The following is a 27,220-nucleotide window of genomic DNA, read 5'->3' as shown; positions in this document are numbered from 1 at the left end:
TCTGGGTTCTGGAGCTGGAATTACCTGAAAATCAGGAGCCGTTTGCCCAAGGATCTCTGGCAGCTGGGTCCCTGCAACTAGCCTCGGTGTCCAGGATTTTAGTGGAAATAACTGCAGTCTCACCTGTGTTAGGTGTTACCCTAAATGTCCAGGCTGGGACCTGCTTTTAGAAATCATCTAAATCAAGATTTTGCTTTTTGGGTGTAAGCAAACTCTTTCTGCTTTCAGTCTCCTGGATATTTTGGATGACAGAGGGGAATGTACATTCCTGTTATTGCAGGTTTAACTACATATTTCTTTCCTTGCTTACTCATTTTCTCTCTTTTTACCATATTTTATTCTGTTATGTCCTAGGTTGGCCTTGACCACATGAACTAAAAGGTGGTGCTGAAGTCCAGTATGACACAAGTTGGTGTATTTTTTTTTTTTTTGGGGGGGGGGGGGGGGGGGGGGGGGGAAAAGTTAAGTTGAGTCCTGATGAGGTCCCATATTAATGATTTACAGGCAAAACTCCAGAGTTTAAAAGAGTGGGAGGTGGGAATAAACTAGCCCAGTGAGATCTGCAAACATGTCTGGCAAGCCAGCATGCATTGCAGATTTTGAGGAGTATGCTAAAACCTTTCTGCCCAAGTCCGTGTACGATTATTACCAATCCGGAGCGGATGACCAGGAAACCCTGGCAGATAATGTCGCAGCGTTTTCCAGGTAGGAGGATGATTGAAGGCTGGGGCGGGAGGCAGGGGGTGTCAGTTCTGCTTTATTGGTAGATGTGGTGCAATTTTAGACTTTCCTGTGTGAACGAAACTCAAATTTTCTGCAACTTCTTTCTATTTTAGCAAAAAGACTCTCAAAGAACTGATTTTCAGGACAACTCTCTCCCCTTTCACTCCTCCACTGAACATTTTCTGTCAAAAAGCAGTCCCTAAAATCCATTAGCACCTTTTTAGCTTTGCCTGCATTTGGGTTCTTTTGTTAACAGAAACTCTCTCCAGAGTCCTTCAGCTCCAATATTTAATCAGCCAATGAAACTGAAATTTCAACATTTTGGGTTATGGTGCCAGCAAGGGGTTCTTGTGGTGGGGTTTTACTTTTTAGGTCCTGAGTCAGTTTTGCCTTTTCCTTATTTCTCCTAAACGTTCCGTGGCCTTCCCAGATGAGAGCTGCAGGGCCCTGCAGGAAGGAGTTGCATTTCCCAGCTCTGGGGCGAGCCAGGAAAGCCAGGGCTCAGTCCTGGGTGGCCCAGCTGTGCTCAGGGGGTTTCCAGCAGGAGGTCAGCCCTTCACCAGTAGAAACTGTAAATGCTGGGAACTGTTCTAAACCAGTTTTGATTTAGACTGACCCCCTGAACTGTTGTCAAAACCTGGGCTCAGGTCACCCTTAGCCTCAGAAGGACAAGGTCAGCACAGTCAGTTGGCATTTGCTGTGGGATTCATTAGAAGTGTCACAACTCACATCACATCAGTTGGTTTCCTACTCCCAAATGTCCCTGAGCAGGGCAGAGGGAAGGAGGCAACTGGAAGCTGCTCCCCTCAGCCCAGCTGAGCCCGATGGAGCTGCTCAAACAGCTGCTGATGTCTCCTTCCTTCAGGGCTGTGTTGGTGCAGACATTTAACCCCCCGCACTTGTCTTTGCAAAGGCTTTGTCTTTAATTCCTCTGAGTCTAACAAACCAAACCACGATTTTTCCCATTTTATCTTTAGTCTTTCTCCTTCCCTGCTTTGCTTTTCTGCTACAGAGCAGCAATCCTACTCAGTGCTCCAGTTGCTTTTTCATAGGCTATCGGCTATTCAGCTGGAAATCTCATGCAAGTTGAAGGCTGTAGAAAACTCAGTGATTATTCATTTAGCAGGATCTCAAAGGTCAGATTGCAGAAATGGGCCCAGAACCTTAATTTTAAGGATGCACATAGAAAAGCTTTATAATGTCAAGAGAAGACAACTCACCTCCGCTGCTTATTCCAGACCTCCGAGCTCCATGCAGAAGCTGCCATTCCCTGCTCAAACACAAGCCAAAAGCTTGCCCTGAGGAGTAGATAGGAGCAGGAGGGGTTGGAGTAGTGCTCACCTCTTTTTATTGTATCTTTTTTAATGCTTCCAGATGCTCTGATGCTACTTGCCCTCATAAAACCAAAATGAGACATTAAGGAAAGGACACTCCAAGGAAATGCTTGCAGGCAATAAACTGCGGAGCAGTGAACGTTTTACTTGTAACTGCTGGAACTAACCATGATGAGGTTGGATCTAAAGCTGCCAGAGACAGGCTAACAAAGAGCTGGGCATGTCCCTTGCTGTGCTGCCATCAGCAGAGCTGGGTGTTGGCTGGGAGATAAGGGCAGCTCTGCTCTGAAGCTGTTTCCCACCACAGGGATGGACTGCTCTGATAAGAGACCTCCTCACATCGGGCTGGTTGCCTGTGGGGTTCAGGCTTACCTCATCTTTCCTGCATCTTCCATCAGATTTTCAATAAAAACCTCCAGTTTTAGGTGTTCAGAACTGGCATTTGCAAGCAGCCTGGAACTGGAGGAGATGTTCATTTAGCAGTGCCTTGAATGGCCTGAGACATTAGAAGAAATCAATGAAATTTTGGTGTGGCTGGAAGTCCCTCTGTGTTGGGTTCCTGCCCCTCCGCAGTGTGGGGATGAAGGGGCTAGGGGGTGTTTCTGTCTTTGCTCCCCCTCTCTTTTTATATTTATCTGAAATAAAACAAGATCCCATTTTCTCAGCACGTGGGATCCTGCCATTAACAGTCATTAGACCATGTTTGCAATGGCTTCCTTGGAATACATCTCTAAAAGCCAGAACCTGCTATAAAGATTTGACAATATTTTGGTTTATAAGATCTGGTTGATGTAAGGGACTTGGAAAAACCTTTCTTTTTCCCTTGGATGCTGTTGGGGAGAAGCACAGCCCAGCTGTTACTCTGACCCTCACACAGTCCTGGTGTTTCTGCCTGTTCCTGAGTGCAGCTTGTGCGTAAATATAAAGTCAGATGGACTTTACACCCCCGAGGCACAAAGATCACCAAGTCAGATAATTTTGTGAAAGGTAGGAATATGTTCAGCTTCATTTCCCATTGATTTCCCCTGTCAGAAGCTTAGTTGCAGGGTTCAGTTTGATTTTAAAAATTTGCCATTTTTAAGTATTTATATATGTATAAGTTTAAATGGCAGAGAAAGCACAAAACTGAACCAGAAGCAGGAATTTTTAGCCTGTACCTTTGTGTGGTGCAGGATTATTCAGGTGAGGTGTGAGGGAGGAAAACCAGTGCTGGGCTCATCTGTGAGTCCTGAGTCCTTTATTTTTGTTTTTTTGGCAAGCAAATGGTTTCATTTCTGGAGAAATAAATAGATGATCTTATTGAGGACTAATATTATTGTTGTTACTAAAAACTAACCCCAGTGGATGGTTGTGTTGCTGGATCCTACAGTATCTTTGGAACACCCCATGCCATTTTTGGAGCAGCACAATTCATACTAATTGGATTATAAAATGAATGTCTTGGCCTTTTGATCTTCAGATACCAGGGTATAAACTGTCTCCACAAGGACAGTGTTTAAAATGAGTTTAACACCAGGTGCAGCAACTCTCCCCCAGCTCCCAGTTCTTCTAGGACTGAGAAAAGAACCAGCACTCGGGTGTTGACATCAGTATGTTCCTGCTGAGGCTGGATGAGTATTTCTTATTCATGGTTCTCAAATGGCCCTGGCAGAAGTGAGGCATTAAGGCCAGAAGAGATGATTTGGGATGTCAGAGCATATGTCATTCCCTGTGGTGTCTGACTGCTTTCACCTTGGGTTTGCTCTGCATCCCGGAATGCTGAGTGTCCTCCCAGCCCTGTCTGGCACTGAAATCCCCTCTCGAGTTGTCACAGAACTGAGGGGCCTGAATGGAGAACAGATTTTTGTGACAAGGTTGGGATGCCTTTAGCTCGATGGCATTCAGGAAATCAATCTGGAGTCTCCCCTCTTGGCACACCAGGGAAGGGGGACATCGGTGTGTGTAGGAACAGGCTCCTGCTAATCCGCCCTGACGTGCTTAGCCACAGAATTCCCAGAGGCCTTGGGAGAAGCTGCCTTGTTGTGTCGTGTGCAAGGCACAGCAGCTGCTGCTTCAGCAGTGCCAGCATCAGCACAGGCTTTCTGCAAATGTGGTGTTACCTTGTAGCAATTAAAGGCATTAAAATGGCCACAGAATTAATTTAAATATTGGTTTAAAAAGCAAGGCTGGGAGTGGGACTGGGTCAGACAACCTGGAAAGCTGTGGGCGAGAAAAGGAAAGGAATGCTTGGAAAAATAATTTCGTTACGTTGTTGTGATGTCTTTCACCTCGGATTAGCAGGGTACTGCGAAAAGAGTGTGGATGGCAAGACATCCTGGGAGGGAAGATCACTTTTCCTCAAGGAAAAGCAGCTCTTGCTTAGCCTGGCACAGCACCAGCCCCTGCCCCTTCTGAAGGGAAGTGGAGCTGTAGGGGAGAGGGCCAGCAAACTGGGTTGGGGTTTGGATGGATTGCCTGATCAGTGTGTCTTTTCCCAAATGTGCTGCTTGCCCTGCAGCACAAGGGGATTCAAGAGAGGAACAAGAAAAGCTGCTTGAAAATGTGGTGCAGTTTGAAAACTTTAGTGTTTTTCCCAGCTGAAAGCAGCCAGTGCTTCCCTCTTATCCCACTGCAAGATAATTTCCAATCAGAAATTTTTTTAAGCATGGAGAAAAAAGGAAAAAAACCCAAAAGATTAATCCCCCTTTCTTTCCTTTAATCCTTCCTTCAAAACAGCTTTTAGCTGAAGTTGCCTAAATTGGGAGTGCTCGCTGCCTTCCCCACTGCGGCATCTCCCACTTCCAGCTGGGAAGAAGGATGCACTCACTCTCAGCTGCTGATTGCAGCACGCAAGCGTGGACTTGGCTGGAAAAAGATGTGGGTGATGAGATGATGAATTAAAATAAAAAAAATTCCAAGTTTTTTCCAAAATATGCAGGAAATGTTTCACTGAAAGACTTGGAGGAAGCAGGTGCTGTGTGGCAGCCGAATGAACGCGTGCCCTGGTGACAGGGAAACGCTGCCCGTGGGGTTTCCTTGCTGCTGATAAAGGCATTTCCCTATGGCTCATCCAGAAAATGCCTGGCTTCAAAGTCTGTCAAGCTCAAGCTGGAAACACTCGAGTTTCCAAAGCAAGATCAGGTTTTATTAAAAGAGGATGATACTCAGGTAGTGGGACCAGTCAATCCTGGGTCAGGAGCACTGACTGGATGTTGATTGAGAGGATGTGACCTGATAAGGTATCTCTGCTTGGGACTGCATCATTTTTCTTGCAGGCACTGCTGGGAATATTTTGCCTCTTCCTGTCTCTTTTCCCAGCTAAAAGCACCACAGGGATGTTGTACCTCAGGACGGACCCTCACAGGTTGGCTGTGACATGGCAGTGGCAGGTAACAATCTGACGGGTCAGAGAAACCAGGAGCCTGGGGAAGAGGGAGATGCTCCACAGCCTTTATGCTTTTGGGTTTGACTGTATTAATTGGCAAGGTTACAGAGGGATTTTTGTTTTCTTTGTTTGCTGGGGAAAGATGCCTCAGAGCAGAGTGGAAGCCTTCAGAATGAGGATTAGGAAGAAAAGGGGGAGAAAGAAGTCATGTTTTCTTTGTCCCACCCTCAGCCCATCCTCCCCTGAAAAATAACAAACTGTTACAATGGCATGAAAACAAGTGTGAGGAGATGTTCTTGCCGTGTGTGTCTTGGCACTGAGCAGCACAGCTGACTTCCACAGCCACACATCTCCTTCCAAGCATCATAACTGTCCTTCTCCTCCCTGGGGAGCACTGCCTGGAGAGCTGGCATGGCGCCAGGCCTTCGGAAAGGTGGGTCTCGTCCTGGCTCTGCCCCAGGCTTCTTGGGGAAATGTCTCTTGATCTTTCTATAAAACAGAGAATTTGTCTTTCTTTCCCTGAATTGTTATTTTAATACACAAGCTCAATCTCACCCCTACTCCCTGTCGGAGGGTAGCAGTGGCCCTGGTTCTACCTCTGTGCTGGTAATTATATTATCAGTCTTGAGCATTCTGGGGCTGAGCAGTTGCTCAGGTTCAGCAGTATTAGACCACACATTTTTAGTTCTTCTCTGTAATTACAGTTCAGGAGCCATGGGAGCCCTTTTGGAGGGAGGGAGGCAGGCCTCAGTGAGAGGTTGGTGCTTGCAGTGAGGCTTTGGCCTGGCTGAGCTCACAAGAGCCAGCCCCAGGTATTGCACCCCCTCTTGTGGCTTCTAGTGGTGGCAGTGCTGTGACAACACCTGGATGGTGGGGAAAAGTCCCACGGCACAGGTATCCCCAGGAATGCAACCCCCTTCATAAAGGCTTGGGTGTTATGGTGCCCAGTTGATCCCATGATAGGGATCATGATCTTGTGATGCTGTTTTGTGGGGGGAGAAAAAATAAGATAAATTTCTGTGTGTGCAGACATGTGGTGTCCAGCCTGGCTGCAGTAAACTGTAATTTCAGATTAAGTGTGGTTCAGTTTGCCCTGCTTTGGGAAAGGGAGCTCCAAGCATGCAGGCCAGGCTTGTGTTATCCAAGAATCCCGTGTCTTTTGGTTCCCTAGTCCATCGAAGGAATAACTGAGGGTAGCTGATGACTTTTCCTATTTGCACACAGTGTCTGTCCCTCAGTTCTGCCCCGAGGCTTTCAGGGGGCTGAAGCTCACCATGAACCTTACTGTTTTACAGCTCCTGTCTTTCCTTTCAAATAATACCAGCCAATAATGTTCCCGGGGGTCTTTGCCTCCCTCACCCTCCCTGCTCTTTGGCCCCTCCTTGCCTGCTCCCTCCAGATTTTGTGCCCTGCAGGGGTTTTGCTGCAGCTCTGGATCACACAGTGGGATTCTGTTCCAGCCCCAGCACAGCTTTCACCACGTTCACAGCAAGAAAACCTGCTCTTGCCTACTGGGAACTGTAAATTCTGCCCCTGCTGCAGCCGTTTGAAACTCAGTTTATTCGTGTGTGTTCCAGGTGGAAGCTGTACCCCCGGGTGCTCAGGGACGTGTCGGTGATGGACCTGTCCACCTCTGTTCTGGGGCAGAGGGTCACCATGCCCGTGTGCGTCGCCGCCACCGCGATGCAGCGCATGGCTCATCCGCACGGAGAGACGGCGACCGCCAGGGGTGAGCCCAGCCACGTCCCCCTGCAGGGCGTGAGCCCAGCCACGTCCCCCTGCAGGGCGTGGAGAGGGACAGGGCAGCGCTGTGCCTGCTGCCTGGGCATCCCAGCTTGGTTTCTTGCTCCTGGGGGGAGTTTGAGTTGCTGCTCGGAGTAATCAGGTTGATTCTTGGGTTTGTTTTTTACCATTTCACTTGTCTGAGCGTGGTTTCTCTCTCCATGAAACAGGGGTGGGAATCAAAGTATGGAAGAGGGGAATAATTTGTCACATAGAAAATTGAAAACATCTATCTACCTACCCATACATTCTATATAACTATAAACATGTCACAGCAACAGTCTTCCTATTAGAGAATTGACTCTAAAAATTCCGAGGCCTTTGTTTGCCTGAGAAAAATCCTTGCTTTGAAGAGAGGATTCTTTGAGAGCATCCCAGGGAGGCAGTGAGATAAGGGCCCCTCTGGGCTAGAAGCTGCACAAAGATGTTGCCAGCACAGAGGCTGCTGCTTCGAAGGATATTAACCAGAATTCAGATGGGGAACTGTCTCCTACCCCTTTAACTCAAGCTGCAGAATGGCACCAAATCTGAGGAAGAGGTCTGGGCTGTGCATTTCAGTGCTCCAGCACTGAAAGAAGAAGGATACAAACCCTAAATAGGTGATATTTTAAAAAAAAATAATCCTGTGCATGGTTGGCTTATTCATCTAACAGCATTTACATGCCCAATGCAGCAGGTACTGGTGTGAAGCGAGTTGAATTCTCAGCCCTGCAGTGGGAGCTGCTCTCAGTTCTCATCGCTGTGATGTGCACGGGGATGGGTTACAGCACATCTCCAGAGCTAGCTTGGAAAAACACATCTCTCCAACTTTACAGTATGTTTGGGGCCACGTTTTCTCCCTTCCTAAGAGCTTTATCAGACAGCTGACGCTTTTTTGCCTATTTGTAAGTGCCAGGGTGCTCCACACGATGGCGCTCCAGCACCTCGAATCGGTGTGGGAAGGGCCGGGGGAGGCCTTGGTGCTGTCCCATCCTTTGGCAACTCTCGCGGATCAGTTCTGGGCCAGGTTGTGCTGGGAGGAAACTCTGAAGCATTACCCTGTTAAGTGCAAACACATTATTGCAATGGTGAGAGCGAGATTTGAAACACACCAAATTCAGAATGTTTCTTAGCAAGAGTTCCCACTGATGCTGCAGCCTGGCCACATTTTAAGGCATAAATCTACAGTGGCATGCAAAGTTGAGTGGTACAATAAGGCTGAGTACCAGGGCTGAGTTATGGTTGTGGTAATAACTTAATTCTGGAATTTCCTGATTTTTGTGCACTTACATTTTCAAACTTTAACACATGATTATTACATTTAGTGTTCCTGGGTTTTCAAGCTAGGTAGGACAGCTCGGTGTACTGGCACCAGTTAGAATGTGCAGTCCAGTAAAAAACATCCATTGGAGCTGGTGAATTTTTCAATGCTTTCAAAGGAGAGCAGTATTAAAATCACACACTTTATATTCCATTGGCATTTGGGGGGAGAAAAAAATGACTTTGGTTTTGTGCTGTTAGAGGTGGAGCGGGGCACTCAGTGCCAAGCTTTTGGTTTGACCTTATAAGATGACAGGAGTTAGCTGTAAAGTACACATTTGGCTTAAAGGTTCCCTGAAACTTGGGACACTCGGGATCAGGGGGTTTGCCACATCCAACTTCTATTCCAGAGGTAGCACAGACTTTAAGTGAGCAAACTGTTGGTTGCTTTAATTCAACTTCTGCTTCAGCCACACCAGTTTGCACAAGCCAAGGAAGTCTGATCCATAGTCCTGTGGCTTCTGCAAAGCCTGGCGTGCTCCGTAAGCCTGAATTTCTTTGGCTCAGGTGTGCAGGAAGCACTGTATGAGGTGGTGTCTCTGCTGTGGTCGTGATCCTTGAGAAGCACAGCATGGTCTGAGTCCTGCCCCTTCTCAGCCTGTGCCCTGGCTCGTGTTGGGGGCAGAACAGCTCCCAGAGGAGCATCCCTGTGTGCCACGAATCTGCCTGGCTGGGCTGGAACCCCAAGAGATAATCCTGGTTCACACCACGCTGCCCTGCAGAGCAGGGTGGTGAAGAGAGCAATGACAGCTCCTTCTCTTAACTTCTGGTGTTTTGAGAACAATGCCTGATCCCACAGAGGAACTTCCTTGAGCAACAGTGTCTTGCTTGGAACTGCTCTGCTCTCCTGGCAGGTTTGCTCACGTGTTGTAGGGTGGATGTCCCCTCTAGGAGCAAGGGCATGTCATGGTGTCCCTTAGAACTCCCTGTGCTCACAACCCCCTTGCTCTGGGGCTTGTCAGCCTTTTGGGGGCTGCTGCTTCCTGAAGGATGCTCTCCCGCAGCAACCAAGCTGGTGGAGAGGAGTGTGCACCTTCCTGGAACAGGGCAGGGGCTGTTCTCACCTTAGACACCCCTTCATGGACACTTCTTTTGCATGAGTAAAGGATCTTTCCTGGGAAAGACATCCATTTGTAGTTTTAAGAGTTGCTGGTGACAGGCCAGCCAACACAATGTAAGTTATTCCAAAGGTTAAGTAACCCCACTCTGATCAGAATCAACTGCAGTCATGGTCAAACCTTGCACAGCCTCAAATCCAGGTGTTGGATTTACTTGTACTCGGGTTAGCTGGACTTTAAAATCGTAGATGAATTTTTAAAAAGTCTATGCAGGCTGCAATAAGGTTGCCGCTCAGTTTTCTTTGACATGTCTGAATGTAGCAGGAGTCCTTCCTTACAGAAAAAGCTCTCTTGTCCTTGAAACAATTTCATGCACCTTGGCAGTTTTCCCAGTTTTTCTAGGTCTTCCTTCAAGTATATTCCCTGGCATTTTCGTTGTAGTTCATCAGTGTATGTGGCAATTTTCCAAAGAATGGATTTTCTGTTCAGTAGAAACTGAAAAATTGGGAGGAAAATTGTTTTGGATTAACTGAAATGTTTCATTTGATCCAAAACACAATGTTTTATTTCATTTTCCTACTGGCTAATGCTTTTAGCTATAGTTCTGTTTTGAAACAAAAGTGTTAGCTCAGGAGAAAACATTTCCATTTTGAAAAGATCAACACATGACATTTTGACTTAGGTGTTTTTTTCTCATCCTTCCCACTCCAATTTCAACCTCTTTGACTAAAAATATTTGCCAAATTCGATGAATAATCTTAGCCACTAAAGAGCAAAAGGTTGTTCTCTATTCAACAGAACCCTTCTGATTCTATGGGATCTTTTTTTCTTGCTTGTCCATCAGAAGATTCACTGTTCCATGCCAAGGCATTCATTTACCATCCTGACTTCATGCTGTGCTTGCAAACCAACATGATCCCCGTGTCAACAGGACCCACCTCGAGTACACTGACTCAAAATCTTGTGCACCATCCAGCTGCACAGCAAGAAACAGCAATTTTTTGCTACCTTAATTGATTATAAACAGACTTGTAGCATTATTTTATTGAGATTTCTCTTCTGTTTATATTCCTGCTTATTCCATATTGCACTTACTGAGTACCTCAAACTCCCGTGTTTTCACCCTAAAGCAGCATTGGAATACCTGACTTCTCCATCAATGGCTGCAAATCAGGCTGAGAACCCGACTGTTTTCTTGGCCAGGTCTTCTGAGAACTGTCAGTGACTTCAGCTCAGGGCTGAAGTTTTTGTGTTTGCCCTCTGCAGCTGCACTCAAACCACTCCCCAAGCTGCTGCTGACGCAGGAAGTGTTTCACCATCACCTGCGACGTGACTGCACCGTTTGCTTTGCCAAATGGAGAACAGGAGTATTCACTGAAAAGCCTTTTTCCCCCCCCGTTTTAGTTGAGTTTCTGGCAGCTCTGGCTTTCCCACTAGAGAGGGAGCAACACCTTTGTTCCTTTGGCTCTTAACAGGCTGCTACTGTGCTTTTGCTCTCTATGATGCTGCTGAGCACTGAAATGTGGGTTTCTTGTCCCCATCAGACATGGTTGTGACTGGGAAGGAGGGATTTGGCCACCTATTACATTTTGTGCTCAGTGAAAACCGCAGGACTTTGAACCCACCTGTTACCTATGTGGTGATCAAAAGATGAGGTTGATTTTGAAGTATGAAAATTAATGTCAATCCAGAGTCATGGACAGGACAATATTCACATGGGACAATGTGGCCTGGGCTGACCTGGCCTGGATTCCCCCTGGAGAGCGGCGTGGCAGGGGGACTCTGTGCTGCAAGTGTGCCCAGGCAGCCTGGCATGCCATCCCTCGTGGGCCAGCCAGATCCCAGATCCGCTTTGGCCACGTGTCCCTTCCTCTGCAGCCTTCCTGCACAGCTGACAAAACATGTTGTGTCAACAAGAGGACAGCAGACACCACTCGCATGCAGGGTTTTGTAAGGGCTGAGGAAGGGGAGGCTGACAGGGAGCTCTCAGCCAAGTGTGGTTTGTCAAGAGAGTAACGTGAAGTTCTTTAAACAACTCTGTTTCTCGGGAGATGCAGCTCCAAGAACACGGCTGCTGCTCCTGAGAAATACCACTGTGCCAAAAGGACATCGTGTTGATCTCAAGGAGTGTCCTCTGGCCCTTAGCTTGGGGACAGTGGATTCACTGGTGGATTCAGGGAAACATGCCTGCAGTGGGGCAGTTTGGCTGCTGTGCTTCAGAGATGCCCCTAAAAGGGAAATGATGGGAATTTGCTCAGCTAGAGGAAAAAAGCGAGTTCCCATTCCCATACAAGGTAACCCTGACAAAATACGCAAGCTTGAACTGGGCTCCTCTCCAGTGTCCTCCCTGAAGTCTGTTGTCTCTGATTTGCCCACAGGGACATATTCCATACCCTTCGCAAACCACGTAAGGAGCTGATGCCCCATCAGATGGGGGGAGGATACTCTGAGGCTTCAGGATGAAAAAAGGGCTAAAAAAGGTCACTGCTCTGTTCCCCAGTGAAGCTCCCAAGTGGGTCCTGTCGCATTTGTTGCTATGTAAAATACTTCAGTTGCGTTCCCCAAGAAGGAATAGCTTCCAACTGCCAGAGGGCAGGTTTGGATTAGATGTGAGGAAGAGATTCTTTACCATTGTGTGTTCCCATGGACTTCCCCAGCTCCGTGTGTGTGGCTCCTGCCGTGCTCTCTGCGCTGCCCTGGACCCCAGCAGGAGCCTGCAGGGTGTACAAGGGTGAATGTGTCCTTTGGGCAATGCTCAGGATTAAAAGAAGACCTGGGAAAAAAAACCCACAAAAAACAAACAACTAAAAGCAATCTGAAATGGCATGAGGAAAGGCTGGTTTACAAAAACATCTGATGCTTAAACTGGCAAATGTCACGTATTGCAGCAAGAGCGTCCTGTGGGAATGTGGCTGTAGTAGGACTGATTTGAAATAATAAATCATTTGCAGCACCCCAAAAGTGAAGTGTAAAATACGGTTGTTTGAGGAAATGAATTGCTTCTGTTTTCTTTAACTGCAGCTAAATGTGTGAGAAGTGTATTTTTAGAAAAACCTAATTTGAGGTAGAAGAAAAACCCCAACCAAACCTGGCAGCACTTCAGGCCTCTGTATCTCATGGTTTTAAAAGTCTAGAAAATTGTCAAAATAGGCTTTAAAATGATCAAGATCAAGTACAGATCGACCAAAACTGGAACTGGGAATCTCCAAAACTTTGAAAAATTTTGTCTGTGAACTTTGGATTTGCCTGAGAGATCTAAACTATGTGTGTTGAGCTGGTGCTTCACCAGAGAGCTGTGAACTTTATAGGAGAGGCAAGGGGAATTTTGTGAGCATGCTTGCATGAAAATGCCATAACCCCATTTGGGATGGCTGAACTCTGATTGAACCAAACTGCTTAAATCTAATCTTAAATAAGAGAAAAGCGCTATTTTCTCTATTGCTACATATGCAGCTAAGTTGAAAGGAGATGGTGATACACCATGATTTAAATCTTCACCAAAAATGTTTTATTGTGCAGTTCCTAACTTAATTTTTGCTTTTGCAGCCATAGAGACTTGGGAATCAAAGGAAAAAATGGAAAGAAATGGATACCTAAAGGCAGATTGAACCATAACATTTACATTTCTCCCTTATCTGATGGGAGGGTTTTGCAATTCCTGGGTTCGCAGCCCTCCCGCTCATTCCTGATATAGAGGGAACTATGTCCAGTAATTTCAAGGAGAGGAACGGAATGGCTACGAACTAGAGTGGTTTGGGTGATTGCTGCTGTATTTCCAGTGAGGGAAAACTGCCTGGTGGCCCTGGGAGGGTGTAACCAATTTGTTTGAATAAGCTGTTCATAAGTTTCCACTCCAAGAGGTTTGTAATCCTTACTTAATAAAATGTTGTCATAAAGACCACTTTTTAATTCCTCCATGGGCTGGGGATGACGTCTTGAAACAGAGGTCCATTTACATTAAAAATATGCCTACTGTGGTAGACCAAGGAAAACAAGGCTTTCTATAATATTTTGGAGTTTTACGGCATGTTTTCCTTTATTTTACAATAAGTGACAGATTATATCGAAAAGAGTAAGTGATAGATTCATAGAAATGTATCTGTATGAGGTCAGCCTGGGGAGGGCGATTTTTGGGAGGCAATGTGGCAATGTTCAAAAAGTTGGAAGCCTCAAATGCATTATTTGAATGCTCCTGTTTAGAGAATATCAATTTGTGCTCTTCCAGCCTGCCAGGCCGTGGGGACAGGGATGATGCTGAGCTCCTGGGCCACCTCTTCCATCGAGGAGGTGGCCGAGGCGGCTCCGGCTGGCCTTCGCTGGCTGCAGCTGTACGTGTACAAGGACCGGGAGGTCACGGAGTCGCTGGTGAGGCGCGCGGAGAGAGCCGGGTACAGAGGAATCTTCGTCACCGTGGACACCCCGTACCTCGGCCGGCGCGTCGCCGACGTGCGCAACAAGTTCCAGCTGCCCCCACACCTCAGGTACATCTGCTGCTGGGTGTGGCGTGGGACTGTGCCAGGGCCATGGGCACCCGGGCTGGTGGGGGAGAAGTTTGTCCTGGGCAACAGCTCCGTGGATCTGTGTGTGTATCACGTGCTGTGCTTGGGCTGGGATCTGCTTTGGGTCAAAACGAAGCTCTAAAAGGTACTGTGCCAGGCAATGTGAGGCTGCTGAAGTAAGAGACATGGGGCATTTCTCTATACATGTGTTAATGTATTCTTGGCTACCTTCAAAGCTCAGCTGTGCACAGCCCGAAGTGACTGATGTTGAACTGGGATCCAGTGGCAGAGTTGGCTGTGCTCTGAAAGTGGCCTGGACTTTGTGGGCCAAAACTCCCTTCCAAAAGACGTTATGGTTCCTTGTGTGTTATCCTATGACATTGCTCTGGGTCCAGAGCCCTGTTGCTACTGACTGCGGAGCCTCTTTCAGAGCAACTTCAACTCTTCTTTTACTCAAATACAGAAGCACATGGGTATCAGTCTTTCTAAATCCTCCATGATGTCAATTTTTACCCCAAAGTGTGTTTTGGGACATTTTCTATGTCTCAGAATCTGTGGCATCGTGATTGACTTCAGCACTAATTCTAGTTCCTCCACACTGCAGGGCCAATGAGGAATTAAATTACAACAGAGTTAAACCAGAATTTTAACCTTACAATGGGGTTGTACGGGTGCTGATTTGCCTGACCTTTTGTAAATACAAATTGATAGACTGTAGAGACCCCCCTGATAAACATAGGCTGAAGTGCTGGCACACTTCTAGCAGCCAAGGACTGCCTGGAAGAATAATTTAACTCCAGGACTTGGAGTTAAAAATCTTGCGAGATTCTTGCATGTAGAGCTTGGTAACAACCACAGTCTACCATGGCACATGTTAAAATTACTTAGAGCTTGCAAATGAACACAAAAATGGATAGGGAAAGAAAAAAAAAAGACAGCTTGATGTATTTCGAAGCAGATAAACTTTGAGGTGAGTTCTGGGTGAAAGCTAGTTTTGAGTTTTATCAATGGAATTGAATTGCTCTTCCTGTGTCTCCAGACTGTTGTGTTACACTATATACACATTGTATGTAACATGCCCTTAGCAAGAATCACATCTGGAGGTTTTTCTTAATTTCCATACTATTCAAAAGGAAGATGAGCCTTGGGACTCTGCAGTGAATCTCATTCTCTAACTCTCTGGCAAAATCCCCTCCAGAGCCTGGGGTGTTGGCTCTCCCCCATGCACTTGTGCTTGAAGCTAAGAGATGAAGGTTGACAGAGCAACCCCAACTCTGCCCTGATTTCTGTGTTGAAGAACAGTTTTAGGAGGAAGGCACCAGAAAGCAAAAAACCCTTATGCCCCTAACATGAAAATATACCACACTGGGATGTGTATGCCCTGTGTGGTAGTCGTGCTATAGATCTGTGTTTGACGCATTATCAGTATACACTGACCTGTTACTCTTAAAAATAAAATCAAACAATTATTTAAGTAGCTTATTTTTTAGGGGCAATAGAATTTTAAGGCCTAGGGTTGAGGAGGTCTTGAATGTGAGTCCAATAACCCAAAGACATTTGAGGAAAGAGGGAGAGCGTTTCTTAAACACTTTGACCCCACCTGCCCAAACCATAACAAGGTTTCGAGTGAACCGTATGAAATCATATGAAATTGGAGTAATCCTTAAAGGTTCCAATTAATCACTGCAGATTCCCGAGCGCCGCCTGGGCAGCGCTTTGTTGCAGAGGCCGCGGTGAAACTCTCCTAGCGCAGGGCTCTGCTCATTTACGTGATAACTTTTTCTTGGCTTCAGGTTTTCAACAAAGTTTCAAAGCAACAACAAGGTGCCATTGTGCTCCGAAATGTATGTAAGGCAACATTCATCCAAGTGTTGATCTGCATTTCCCAGGCCAAGAAAAACAACAGTTATTTATATAATCTTATCCATGGTTCTGTTTTTCTCTGGGCACCCCACCCTCCACAAACCAACAGCTGAAAAGCTGGATCTTGCTGAGAGCCCGCTCCTTTCTCATTTGCTTCTGGGCCTGGAGCTGAACAGAAAAGCCATGTGAAATGCTGCTTGTTGCAGGCATGAAATCAGCAGTGAAACCAGCCAGGTTCCATGCAAAAACACTCATGCACTTCCCAAAATGTGAAATGTGAGTATTAAATAGCCCAATGTGGAACAGGACACAGTTTCCGAAGAACAGGGCAATTGGTCTCACATGGGACATGGATGTGCTAAAACCTGTGAGATTTTGCTGCTGAAAAACTCAAATAACAGCTAATGTTTTCACATGAGCTTCCTTTCCTCCCTACATTTTACAAGGAAATGTACAAAAGAGACACAAGGTAGACAGGCTGGCTGTTTGCCTTATTGGACAGATGAAAATTCTGAATTCTTTGCAAGGCTTCATGCACATCCATCTAACTCATGGAGCTTAAGAAAACTTCATTTCCTCCTTCTCCCTTCTACCTACCCAATCCCCTATTCCTCTCATAGCTGAATTCCCTGGATTTGAAAAACAACAAAACCCAACCCTATTTCTTTTGCTGTAGAAGTCGGACTGTTATCTTGGGCTAGAGAAATTTGCCCCAAAGTTATCACAAAGCCATCATAGAAACATAGAAAGGCTTGGGTTGGAAGGGACATTAAAGATCCAATGCTTATGCTGCTTATCAAACACTTTGCCAGCCAAAGCTTCTGGCTCACTGAGGACTGGGATCTCACATGCTGGCATCGGCTGGTTTTGCTCCTGCCCTGCAGTGCAGCAAAGCTTTAACTCAGGTATATTGAATGCTGGCATTTGGGACTGATCGTGGCTACAGTGAATCATTCTCAGACTATTTTTCTATGTCTTTTGTCACTTTAGATTAAGAAACTTTTCCAGCAATGACCTGGCATTTTCCTCGGGGAAAGACTTTGGAGAGAACAGCGGCCTGGCTGTGTACGTTGCTGAGGCCATTGATGCCAGTGTCAACTGGGAGGACATCAAGTGGCTCCGGGGGCTGACCTCACTGCCCATCGTGCTGAAAGGGATCCTCAGGGGTGTGTAGCGCTGCTGCTTCCCAGGGAAAGGCGAGGGAAGAGCTGTCACTTCCTCAAGCGCCCTTAGGAACCCAGCAATGAAGATGTTTGTGGAAGCAGCTGCTTAAATAAGTGCCTGGTGTTGTCACCACCACCACCACCATTAATGTGATCATGCCAATAATTTTGCAGTGGACAAAATCGTTCAGCAAAAGAATTTCTTATTGATGGGTTTTGGAACATAATAGAGAAAATAAAGGCTAGCAACTGAAGTGGCTGATCCAAAGGGATAAAATGTTCTGCTCCAACATTTCAAACTACTTTTCTGCTCTTATTACTTAGAGATAAAACCTTTTTCTGTGTTGAGGCGAGGCTTTGGAAGGCTGAAGCCCCAAGGTGGCTTTGCATGAGCTGACAGTGGTTTTTTTTAGTGATTCCCTCATTGGGGTGTCTGCAAGCCCCCAGTTACGGAAAGGCATTTCCTGTTTGGATTTTCTCCTAGACGATGATGCCAAAGAAGCTGTGAAGATTGGGGTAAATGGGATCCTGGTGTCAAATCACGGAGCACGACAGCTTGATGGGGTCCCTGCTACTGTAAGTCCTGATGCCAATACACTCCAGTAATCTCTAATTTTCTCTGCCTTTTGGCTTCTTGTTTGCTTTCTCTGAACATGTGGAAGCTGGAGGAAAAACCTGGAGTAACTGTTCTATGCTTTAAGCCATGCTTTAACCTCTCTCCACTTCTCTATGTATGTTACATCGTACTCTGAGTTAGACACAGCCTTTCCTTGGAAATTGGAAAATTTCCTTTCAAATCGGAAAATCTTTCAGAAATTTTTTCCAGTCTCCTCTTTAATTTCTTCTTTCTCATTCCTTTTTGAAAAACGCTTCTTGCCATTTGCAGCACACTGAAGGTTGTATTAGAGTAAGTTTTCCCTTTTAATGTTCTTTGGGGGCTTCTGAAAAATTACAGTTAAGGAACAGCTAAAGGCAGAATAAAACTCTCCATTTTTCTCCTTTCAAATATTTTCACCTTTGGAAAAGGGAGAGAGTGGTTAAATTACAGTTTTTCCTTTTTCCTTTTCCTTGTCATGCTACCCCATGCCTTTTCCAAAGGTGAAAGGGATTTGAGAATTTCTTGGTCGGCAAAAAAGAAAGAAGTAAAGGAAAATGAAAAAGTATGTGCTCAGGATGAAGGAAAAACCCCAAAATTCCAGTCATCACTCATCTTGCTTCATTTGGTGTGGGAAAGCTGCACAAATAAAAAGAGAATGAAAGGGAGGAGAATCAAAGCCCAGTTGTGCCTCTCTGAGTATTTCCAATATGTTCTCGATGAAAAACCTCCTGTTTTCCATGATGGTTCCCTGAAGGGAGAGGGGAACAGGTCCTCTTGTCACCTCCTGGGAATGTATTCCTTAATTTCACTGAGAGTATTTAAAACTCTTGGGCAAGCCTGTGTGTGAGGTAATCCAACAGCAACAATGTATAAGGATGTTAAAAACATCATTTTGAGGAATGAGAGAGCTCAAGAAACACAAATTAATTTTTGACAGCTGCAGCAGAACAGAAATATGCGAACTCCCTTTTCGGGGTTACTCCTTTGCCGCACCACAGGGCAGAGGAGAACTGCTAAAGCTGATGCGTTCCCTGGATTTATGGTACAAGGAACAACACTTCACAATGCTGTTTTTATAATGTATCTGTATCAGATCATGTTAAATGTTTCTGATTTAGAAACATAGTAATTTGCTTCAATTTCATGGGGTTTCAGATCGTGAGCTGAACCCAAGCTGGTCAATATTTCTAGTGTCTAGTTACACACTGAGGAAATCTATGTTTTAATTATGGTTTGCATCATGCTTTAGTTATTAGAGCACTTTAATGTTGGTACAGTTTGTCAGGATGTAGAAAGTGGTCTCTGGATATAGAAATAGATCCAAAATATGTTTGGCAAGAGAGCAAAACCAAAGGGAGGGGGAAAATCACAGCAAGTGCCAAACTTCAAGAAAATTTTAATCCAAATCTAAAAACAAACTGCACTTTCAAGTTTTCTTCCCCCATCTTCTAGTCATTTTTATCCATTAGAAAGGAAATGAATTACATCCGTATTTGAAAGACGTGAATTTGTGTGTCTTTTGTCTTACTTCCACACACTGTTTCCAGTCTCCTTAATACTTGGCTTCTGGTGGTGTTCCTTTCCTGATTTTCATGAATAAGAACTATTTAGGTGGCCTTATAGGAGAAGTTGCCCTGTAATTAATGCTCCAGGCTTGAATTCAGGAGGCTCATCCTTTCATTGGGACCTCTTGCATGGCAAGAGAAATTAATTCCCTGGTTACTTGTAACTTGAGAACAGTAAAAATACTTTTCCCCCCTTTCTTGTATCACTGGTGTAGGGGTTAAGCAGAGAAAGGGGATGAGCAGAGCTTGGTGAAAGCAACATACATGTGCATTAAAATAAATTATTTCCCACCTTGCTCAAAACTTAGAGGAAAGTTCATTTTTTTCTTATATTAAGACGTTTTTCTCTACAGTCATTCCTGTAATTAGAAGCATTTTCAAAGGGAAAATACATTAATTAAAATTTTTCAGCCAACTTGAAGTTCCTCCAGGCATGTGTTTCTCTTACTCCTTGTCTATAGGTACAGTGCCTGCCTCTGGGCTCCCAAGCTGGCCCTCAGGATAAATGAATGGTAAATTTAAACAGGGAAGCAAAGATGATTATTTAAAAAGGGACAGTGATTCAATTTCATCCCCAAACTAGCGAAGACTGGCAGTTTGGGAGGTAACACCACCAAAAGGCTTCCTTAGTGCTGACTGTTTCTCATATTCTGCATAAAAATCAGATACTGGCTTGTGTCAGATATGTGTCATGGGGTCAGATGGCCGTTTTGTGAGACCCTGCTGATCCTCATTCTGTTTATGTGACTCTCCAAATAAATTTGACCTTTGTATGTACCTTCTCCCCTGCAAAGTCACTGCTGGTTGTCAATACAAAGCTGTGTTATTTGGGTATAGATTTAGGCATGCAACTGCTCCTTATGCTGCTGTAAAGCTTGGATCCTCTGTGTAAGAACTCATTCAAAAAATAAATAGGGTTTTTGTAATAGGGTTTCAGGAGCAACCAAGCTGTATTTCTGGTTTCTCTCTTTTAGATTGATGTCTTGCCTGAAATCGTGGAGGCTGTGGAGGGGAAGGTGGAGGTGTTCCTGGATGGTGGTGTAAGAAAAGGCACGGACGTTCTCAAGGCACTGGCTCTTGGTGCCAAAGCTGTTTTCATTGGGAGACCTCTTCTCTGGGGATTGGCTTATCAAGTAAGTTAGGAAAAGCTCAAATGCATGATCATCCAAATTCAGATCCCTAGACTCACTGTTTAGCCTTATTATATGCACACATGTGTGTCTGTGTGCGCAGAGGAGCGTGTGTGATGGTGTCTGTGTGCATCCAGATCATCTGATGTAAGATTTGCTACGACAAACACTCAGGATTTATGTTTGTGCATAAAACTTTTCTTGGCACACGTGTACATGTCTGTACCTACGCACGTACACATACACGTAATAGTTCACATTGTCTCCTAATCTCCCAGGGTGAAGAAGGAGCAAAAGAAGTTCTCCAGATGCTGAAGGAAGAGTTTCGCCTGGCAATGGCACTGACAGGTGGGACCTCAACATTTCCTCTCCGTAATCACATTTTCTCAGAGCTTTCATTTGCCCCAGGCAAGATGCTATAGCAACTTGCATGAGGGGAATGTTTGCAATCTAAACAGGTTCGTCTGTGGAGAAATGGGAAAAGGACTTGTTATCCCTGCCTTATAAAGGGAGAACTGAGTAGATTAAGTGAAAAATTATTTGGTTTTTTTTTTTTTTCACAAGGAGAGCAATAAATCCAGCGAAAAGTAGGGGCAAATCTTTGGTTGCTAAGGGGTGGATTTCATCTGACAGAATGTAGATTTTTATGAGGCAGAAAAAGAAAAGGCTTAGAGTGGGTTGGAAAATCAGGGGTTTGAACTGATCTGCAATTTCTCCTCCAGGATGCCGGACAGTAGAAGAAATTGGCAGGACACTGATACGAAGACATCAAGTATTGTTTTCCAAGATTTAGGTCTGAAGACTCTTGCCTTGTGCATTGCCTGTTGTGCTTCCAGACAAAATCCAACTGCATTCCCTCTGTGGGCCTCATCCTGCAATCCTGACTGAGGGAACACTCTGCTCTGTAGGAGGTCACTTGTTGAAGAGAGGACTCGAAGTAAATTTTACAGGTGTTTCCAAATCTCTCAGGCTCTTAAGGAAAGCTGCTCCACTGGGAGGTGTGATTAGAGATGGGTCTTTATACAAGACCAGTGTAGAAACTTCAATGTGTTTTGCAAAAAATGCTGATATTAATTTCCATGCCTGGGACTAATTTAGCTTTTAAAATGAAACTATAAACACAAATGCTTTGATAGCAAACAGAAATGCTGAAATTTAAAATGCAAAAGATACTTCTTGCTCACTGTTTAGAGAAACTGGACTGTAGATTGCAGAGATTAAATCTTGCTTTCCTATAACAGAGTGTCCTTTCCCTAGTGACTCTGTGCCAGGATTTTATAAGCATCTGGGCTTGTGGCACGTAGGCTGTAGGAGCCCAAGGGGCTCTTTGTTGTAAGGAACTAAAGAACAAAGCAAAATTGGGGAAAAATGAGGAAATTCTGCTGTTTAAGTAGCACAAACCCCTCTGCAATCAGGCAACTGTTATGCATGTGCATTGGATGTAGGTCAGATCCTTAGGTAATGCAAATCCCTGTAGCCCAAACTGTGCTACCTGCATCCACCTGGAGCTCCAAGTCACATTTTTCACCTGGGTTGATTTGCTAACGGTGGCAAGGGAAGACTGATGCTACCTGAGAGAGTTTGTAGAATTTGCAGCCATGTACAAAAGGGACACTTGAATAACTGAGGCATTAACCCATGACTTGGGAAGAGCCTAATGGCTCTATTTAGTTTCCATGCACACCCTCAAGTCAGATAAATCTTAGTGTTCTTCACTCTGCTTATGATGAGAATGCAGAGACACGCAGGATCTGTGCCTCTGTTCTCTAAACAATCCAAATAGCCATTGAATTCAGGAGAAATTTTGCAACTGTAAAGAACAAAGGAGGTAAGAATGTACTGTTCTCATCTTGGGTAAAACCAAGGGTAGCTCTTCACCTGTCTCACTTCCCTTGCAGGTATGGCAGTTTTACAGGGAGCAGGGAGAGACCACACAAGTTTTGAATATCATGCTGTGAAAATTTAATGTTCATTTTTAAAGAAGACTAGAAAAGAGAAAAAACCCTTAATTTCATGGTTTCACTGACGTCACCAGCTCCACCATTTGTTTCCCATCAGCCTCAGAAGGACTTGTGCATTCTGACTCTCCTGCTTTGCAGGGTTTGAAATATCCCTTACTGAGCTTTAGAGGCAGCTTTGTAATGAAATGATGGAATATTATAATGTGAACTAAAGCTGGGGCTGGAACTTGAAATGGGGAGAAAACCCAAAAGGCCACATGCTTGCCCTCCAGTTGTAAAAGCTGTATTCTTATTTACTGCAGAATGTGGTCTGTTGTGTGAGAGTTGCGTAGCAACAAAATAAAGTTTATCTGTGCAAGGAAATATGAATGTTTCTCAGAGCACAGAGAAGCATAATTTCTGCTGTTTACTGCACTTATCATATCTGTTGCAATGTGGACTGTGTCAGATGTCAATTACAGACTAACTTCGGCAAGACTGTTTATTTGAGATAATATAAATGTTACTTAAAAGATAGGGGCATAATATCTTATGTTTACGTGTTTAAGATCTATTTCTAAAGCTCAGAAGATGCAGTTTCCTGTCTTTGCCCCAATCAGATTCAAGGAAAGTTCTGAAACTCTGTGGTTCAGTAGAAGTTCCAATGGTGAGGAAACTGGTCTCGTTACTTGTGCGTAATTCACTGTTTCTAGTTCCTCTGGGATAAGGGGTTTACATTGTTTTTTCCTGCCTGTTATCTGAGAATCGTCTGATTGCCTTCCAGTTCAACCCTAGTAAGACTAGACAAGCATTAAAAACCAAAATTAGAGCCAAATACTTACAGGCTGTGAAACTGTTAACAGAAAGTAAATTAATTTGGTAGAATTCTGTTTTTAAAATATTCCACAGTGAAGAGAATTTCTTTTGATTTTGAGACAGCCAAACAGAACTACTTTTTGAAATTATTAAATTTTAAAAAGGCAGGAATTCTGTTGGTTTGGGTTAAAAAGCATAAAGACTGAGTGCCCTCAACCATTTAAAAAGCTAAACAATGTCCAGGCTAAGAAAAAAATTATCTTCACACTCGCTTCATCTGGAGGAGCTGAGAAAAAAACAGAGCACACAGGTGGTAGTGGATCTTTCTATGGTTTGTGAGAGTGTTTCTGAGAAGAACATAAGTAATATAACAAAAAAAAATAGGTCTTTGTAAAATAGGTTAAGTAGAAAATAATTTGTCTTAATCAACAAGTGAACCCAACAAACTCTTAGGAACAATTAGTCACAGTCAAGGCACAGAAGTAGAGGGGAGCAGAAGTATTTTGCATTTATGATGCTTTCATGTAACTGCCTACCCAAATGTCAAATAACAAACATGGTGAGTTTAATTGTGAAATTATCTTCTGTATTGACCTTGGCTCCATATGAAGTCAAAGATACAGAGAAAAAATGTCTACATAGAAAAAACCTAGCAAGGGTAGAACAGTGAGTGATATTTCTGTACCCAGAAAGACAGCAGTCAACTGGTGTGCTTGGTACTGAGAAAAAACCCATCTGGTTTGGGAGGCTGGAAAGTGATCTGAGTGGGGTACTCTAACCACCTCCCAAAATGGACCAGGAACCTTCCCTGGAAAAGGAGATTGCAGCTCTTAATGAGAAAACATTTATCAGATGTTTTGTGAAGAGAGAAGAGACCAAAAGCAAAACCTTGAGGGTATGAAAGAGGAGGAGGATCCTGTGCTTTTTAGGAGAAAGTGGTACCTCTCAAGAGGTTAAGATGCGAGGCAGGCTCTTACATACTGGTGTTTCATGTTCAGTCTGTGTGTGGATTTCTCTGCTGCTGGCAGTTCAGAAGTTTCCCTTTTGGGAAGCATCCCCACAAAGTTGTCTGCTTAGTGCCAGTGAAGGATTAAACCCACTGAAGAGTGTGTGGAAGAGTGTGGCATTCTCCAGAGGATGCATAGAAACCACTCAGGACGTTTGGAGAGGCTTCAGCCCTGGTTTGGGATCTCAACACCTGGACTCAAAACATGCATTTTTAGCACTAAGTTCTAAACAAATCAATCTGTTTCAAAGTGATAAGGTCAGTGAAAGAGCCTGTGATATTTTCTGGACAGCTGACAGATCACATTGAGGACGGACATGCAGGGAGCAAAGCCCTCCTAAGAAAAAAAACAATATCCTTTTGAAAAACCCACCTTGAGCAGGTAGCAGGTTTGGCTGTGCTGGAAACATCTTTGCTGTGAGAGTCTGGCAGTTTAATTCAGCAGAGGAGAGCACAGGGGTGCAGGACTGCAGGCGTGGCTCAGCAGATGGCAGGAGTCAGCCGAGGGTTGTGAGAACATCTGACCTTTCAGATCAAACGTGGAGGAGGAGGTTACTGTAGCTTCAGGACAGATTTTCCTCTCTCACTTGCCTGTCAGTCCTTTGAAGCAGAGACCTGCTGCTTTTCGAATGCTTGGAGCCTGCAAGCAGGGTGGAGAATCCAGTAAGTAAATAATAGGAGTCATAATTCAGTGCACTGAAGCTGAGGAGCTGTGAAAGACATGATCTGTTTTCTTGTGACCTCCACCTCTCGCTGTGACTCTGGGACATGTTATTGTGTTTTATTTTCGCCAGTGGCCAAGTCAAACAAATAGCTCTGGAACTGGTTAGAACTCCACCCCCCTCCCCAATTTTTCAGGTTAAGCATGAAACTTGTCTGTCTTACATGGAATTTCTGAACATAAATAAACAGACACTTAGAGTAACTCGCCTTGATAAATGGGCAGTGTAGGTCGGGGCCTGCTGGATATGCAGGCGACTCAAAGATGAAGCAGAGCTGGGGAAGTAGGCAGGAATGGCTCTGCTTTTCTTGGCTTCTCAAATGGTTTTCAGGCTGAAATCAAATACTTGAGTGCATGAGGAAAGCTGGCTTCTGAAGTCATGATTTTGCACTGAACCTCACTGTAAGGATATCTCTTATAAAGCTACTTTTGATGTGGAAATTTGGCTCCAAACCACACTGAAGGCCATTATAAATAACCACTTCATCACAGGACACACAGAAGTTGGCTTCCTTGAACACTCCTAGAAAGCAAGCCTAACCTTATTGAGCTATAACCTCAGCTAGTGTAAATCAGAGAAGCTCCATTGACTTCATTAGTTTATACTGATTTACACCAGCTGTGACTGCGGCCCACAATTACAGCAAGATATGTCAGCTTTTAAATTCTGTCACTGGGTGTTGAACAAAACTGTTTTTAAAACAAGACTGGCAATCCCAGATTTAGATCCTAATGAGATGCAGCACTGTAATTGCTTCACGATGCTTATATGCTTCATTTTGTTTTCATTTTTGCATTGCTTCTGTTTTTCTTATCTCCTGCCAAACAGAGGAAGAGTACCACATATGTTACATTCATAACAAAGATGTTTTGCTGCACTGAGAACATGTCCTCCAGATGCAAAATGCCTTTGTGTTGTAGCTCAGCTGCTTCCTTTGCATAGGTACGCTGGTTATGTGCCAACATAAGAACACCCTCGAGGGCAGCCCTGTGTTTCCCCAGGGCCTGGGGCTCTGCAAGGGACACCCAGAGGCTGTCCCAGGGGAACTTCAAAGATCTGATTCCCCCTTAGGGATTTCCAGCTCCTAAGTCATCATTTCAGGTGGGCAGGATGAATTGTGTCTGAGAGCACCCTGGTAGGACTGCCCTGGGACCATCAATACATCTCCTCTGTCAAAATCCTGCAGGATGCTCAGGTAATTACCCCGACCGAGTAATCAGTGGGCACCTCTATGGTGTCGAAGGCTGGGAGGTGCATACAGATGGATTATTCAGCCAAGGGGAAGACATTCACATAACTAGACTGACAGTGATTAATATTGGTTATTATTTTATGACAGCAGTAGCTGTTAAATTCCAGTGACGGTCAAGGCAGCACTGTGCCTGTTGAGATGCTTTTGTGCAGGCAGCAGTCTCTGCTCAACAGAGTCAGAAGGGTAAACTGACAGGCAGAGGAAGAGAAATTCTCTCTCTAAAATGCAGGAACAAACTGATTCCCCCAGCTAAGTCCTTTAACTTTCCCTTCCACTATCTTAATTCACTGTTCTCTCTAAGGCAGGTAACTCTGGGGTGGACAATGCACACCACAAATACTCAACAACCATGGGGAAGGTCCACAGGTGAACAGAGCAGAGGTAGAGCTGGGGCACAGCAGAGCCTTTAGCCTGTGTATTTTTCCTTGCTGAAGGTGAAGCTCCTTATACAACTGAGACTCCGCCACTTTGCCAAGTAAAATCTGATTGTGGTGGCTTTGCAGTATGGGAATGGAACACTTCTTATTTCTCCCTGGTTTTCTAAAATTCGATAGCATAACATGATTTTGGTTCACTTTTCCCAAGCACTTTTTGTGCTATGCTAACCTCTTCAATTCTGTGCACTGTGCTTAATTAGATTTTCCTTTTAGGAGAACTGGAAGTAGTGGATTTTAAACACTTAGTTGTCATTAAAAAGGTTCCCACAGAGCAGGTATTCACTGCTAGGTTTATTTCATGTGAGATGAGTCTAATTACCAAGAACAGTCACAAAGACTTCAAAGGAAGGCATGAAGATGCTTCAATAAGGTGACACGGCATAAACTGAGCTGTCACACAAATTCAGGATGTGTATTGTACACATCTCTACTTGGAATGGTCAGCAAATTGGTTCAGCATGTTCTGTTACTGGACCCAGAAACCTAGCATGGGAGTGAGATAAGTCTTCCTAACAGGTGAGACCTGAATGCTGATCAGAGATGAGAATTCAAACAGCAGGATCATCTCCCATATCTAAGCTTCCTTCCTCTGGGTCTGTGCACATATCCTATCAAAGAGACAGGTTGAAGAGTGTAGGTGGGGGTCTCTATTATAATTTTAATACAAAT

The 27,220-nt window shown here is 44.7% G+C and overlaps 1 protein-coding gene across 1 annotated transcript; it reads left to right on the top strand.

The window, feature by feature from the left end:
• Positions 1 to 541: 541 nt before the first annotated feature.
• Positions 542 to 26,822, top strand: HAO1 (hydroxyacid oxidase 1). The gene is made up of 8 exons (XM_010403022.4): positions 542 to 705; positions 6,999 to 7,150; positions 13,786 to 14,041; positions 16,913 to 17,088; positions 17,570 to 17,661; positions 20,223 to 20,381; positions 20,657 to 20,726; positions 21,101 to 26,822. The coding sequence occupies exons 1-8, from the start codon at positions 569 to 571 to the stop codon at positions 21,169 to 21,171; spliced, it is 1,113 nt and encodes a 370-aa protein (XP_010401324.1). The 5' UTR covers positions 542 to 568; the 3' UTR covers positions 21,172 to 26,822.
• The last annotated feature ends 398 nt before the right edge of the window (positions 26,823 to 27,220 follow it).

Source organism: Corvus cornix, chromosome 3 (genome assembly GCF_000738735.6).
Source record: "Corvus cornix cornix isolate S_Up_H32 chromosome 3, ASM73873v5, whole genome shotgun sequence".
Taxonomy (NCBI): Eukaryota; Metazoa; Chordata; class Aves; order Passeriformes; family Corvidae; genus Corvus; species Corvus cornix.
This window is presented reverse-complemented; position numbering and strand designations above follow the sequence as displayed.

Bases quoted from the DNA above. Each gene is read 5' to 3' on its own strand.
- HAO1 (XM_010403022.4), top strand. From the start codon at position 569: ATGTCTGGCAAGCCAGCATGCATTGCAGATTTTGAGGAGTATGCTAAA. The intron at 17,089-17,569 runs GTGTGTAGCGCT...ATTTTCTCCTAG, and splicing joins GCTGAAAGGGATCCTCAGGG to ACGATGATGCCAAAGAAGCT. The intron at 20,382-20,656 runs GTAAGTTAGGAA...CTAATCTCCCAG, and splicing joins TCTGGGGATTGGCTTATCAA to GGTGAAGAAGGAGCAAAAGA.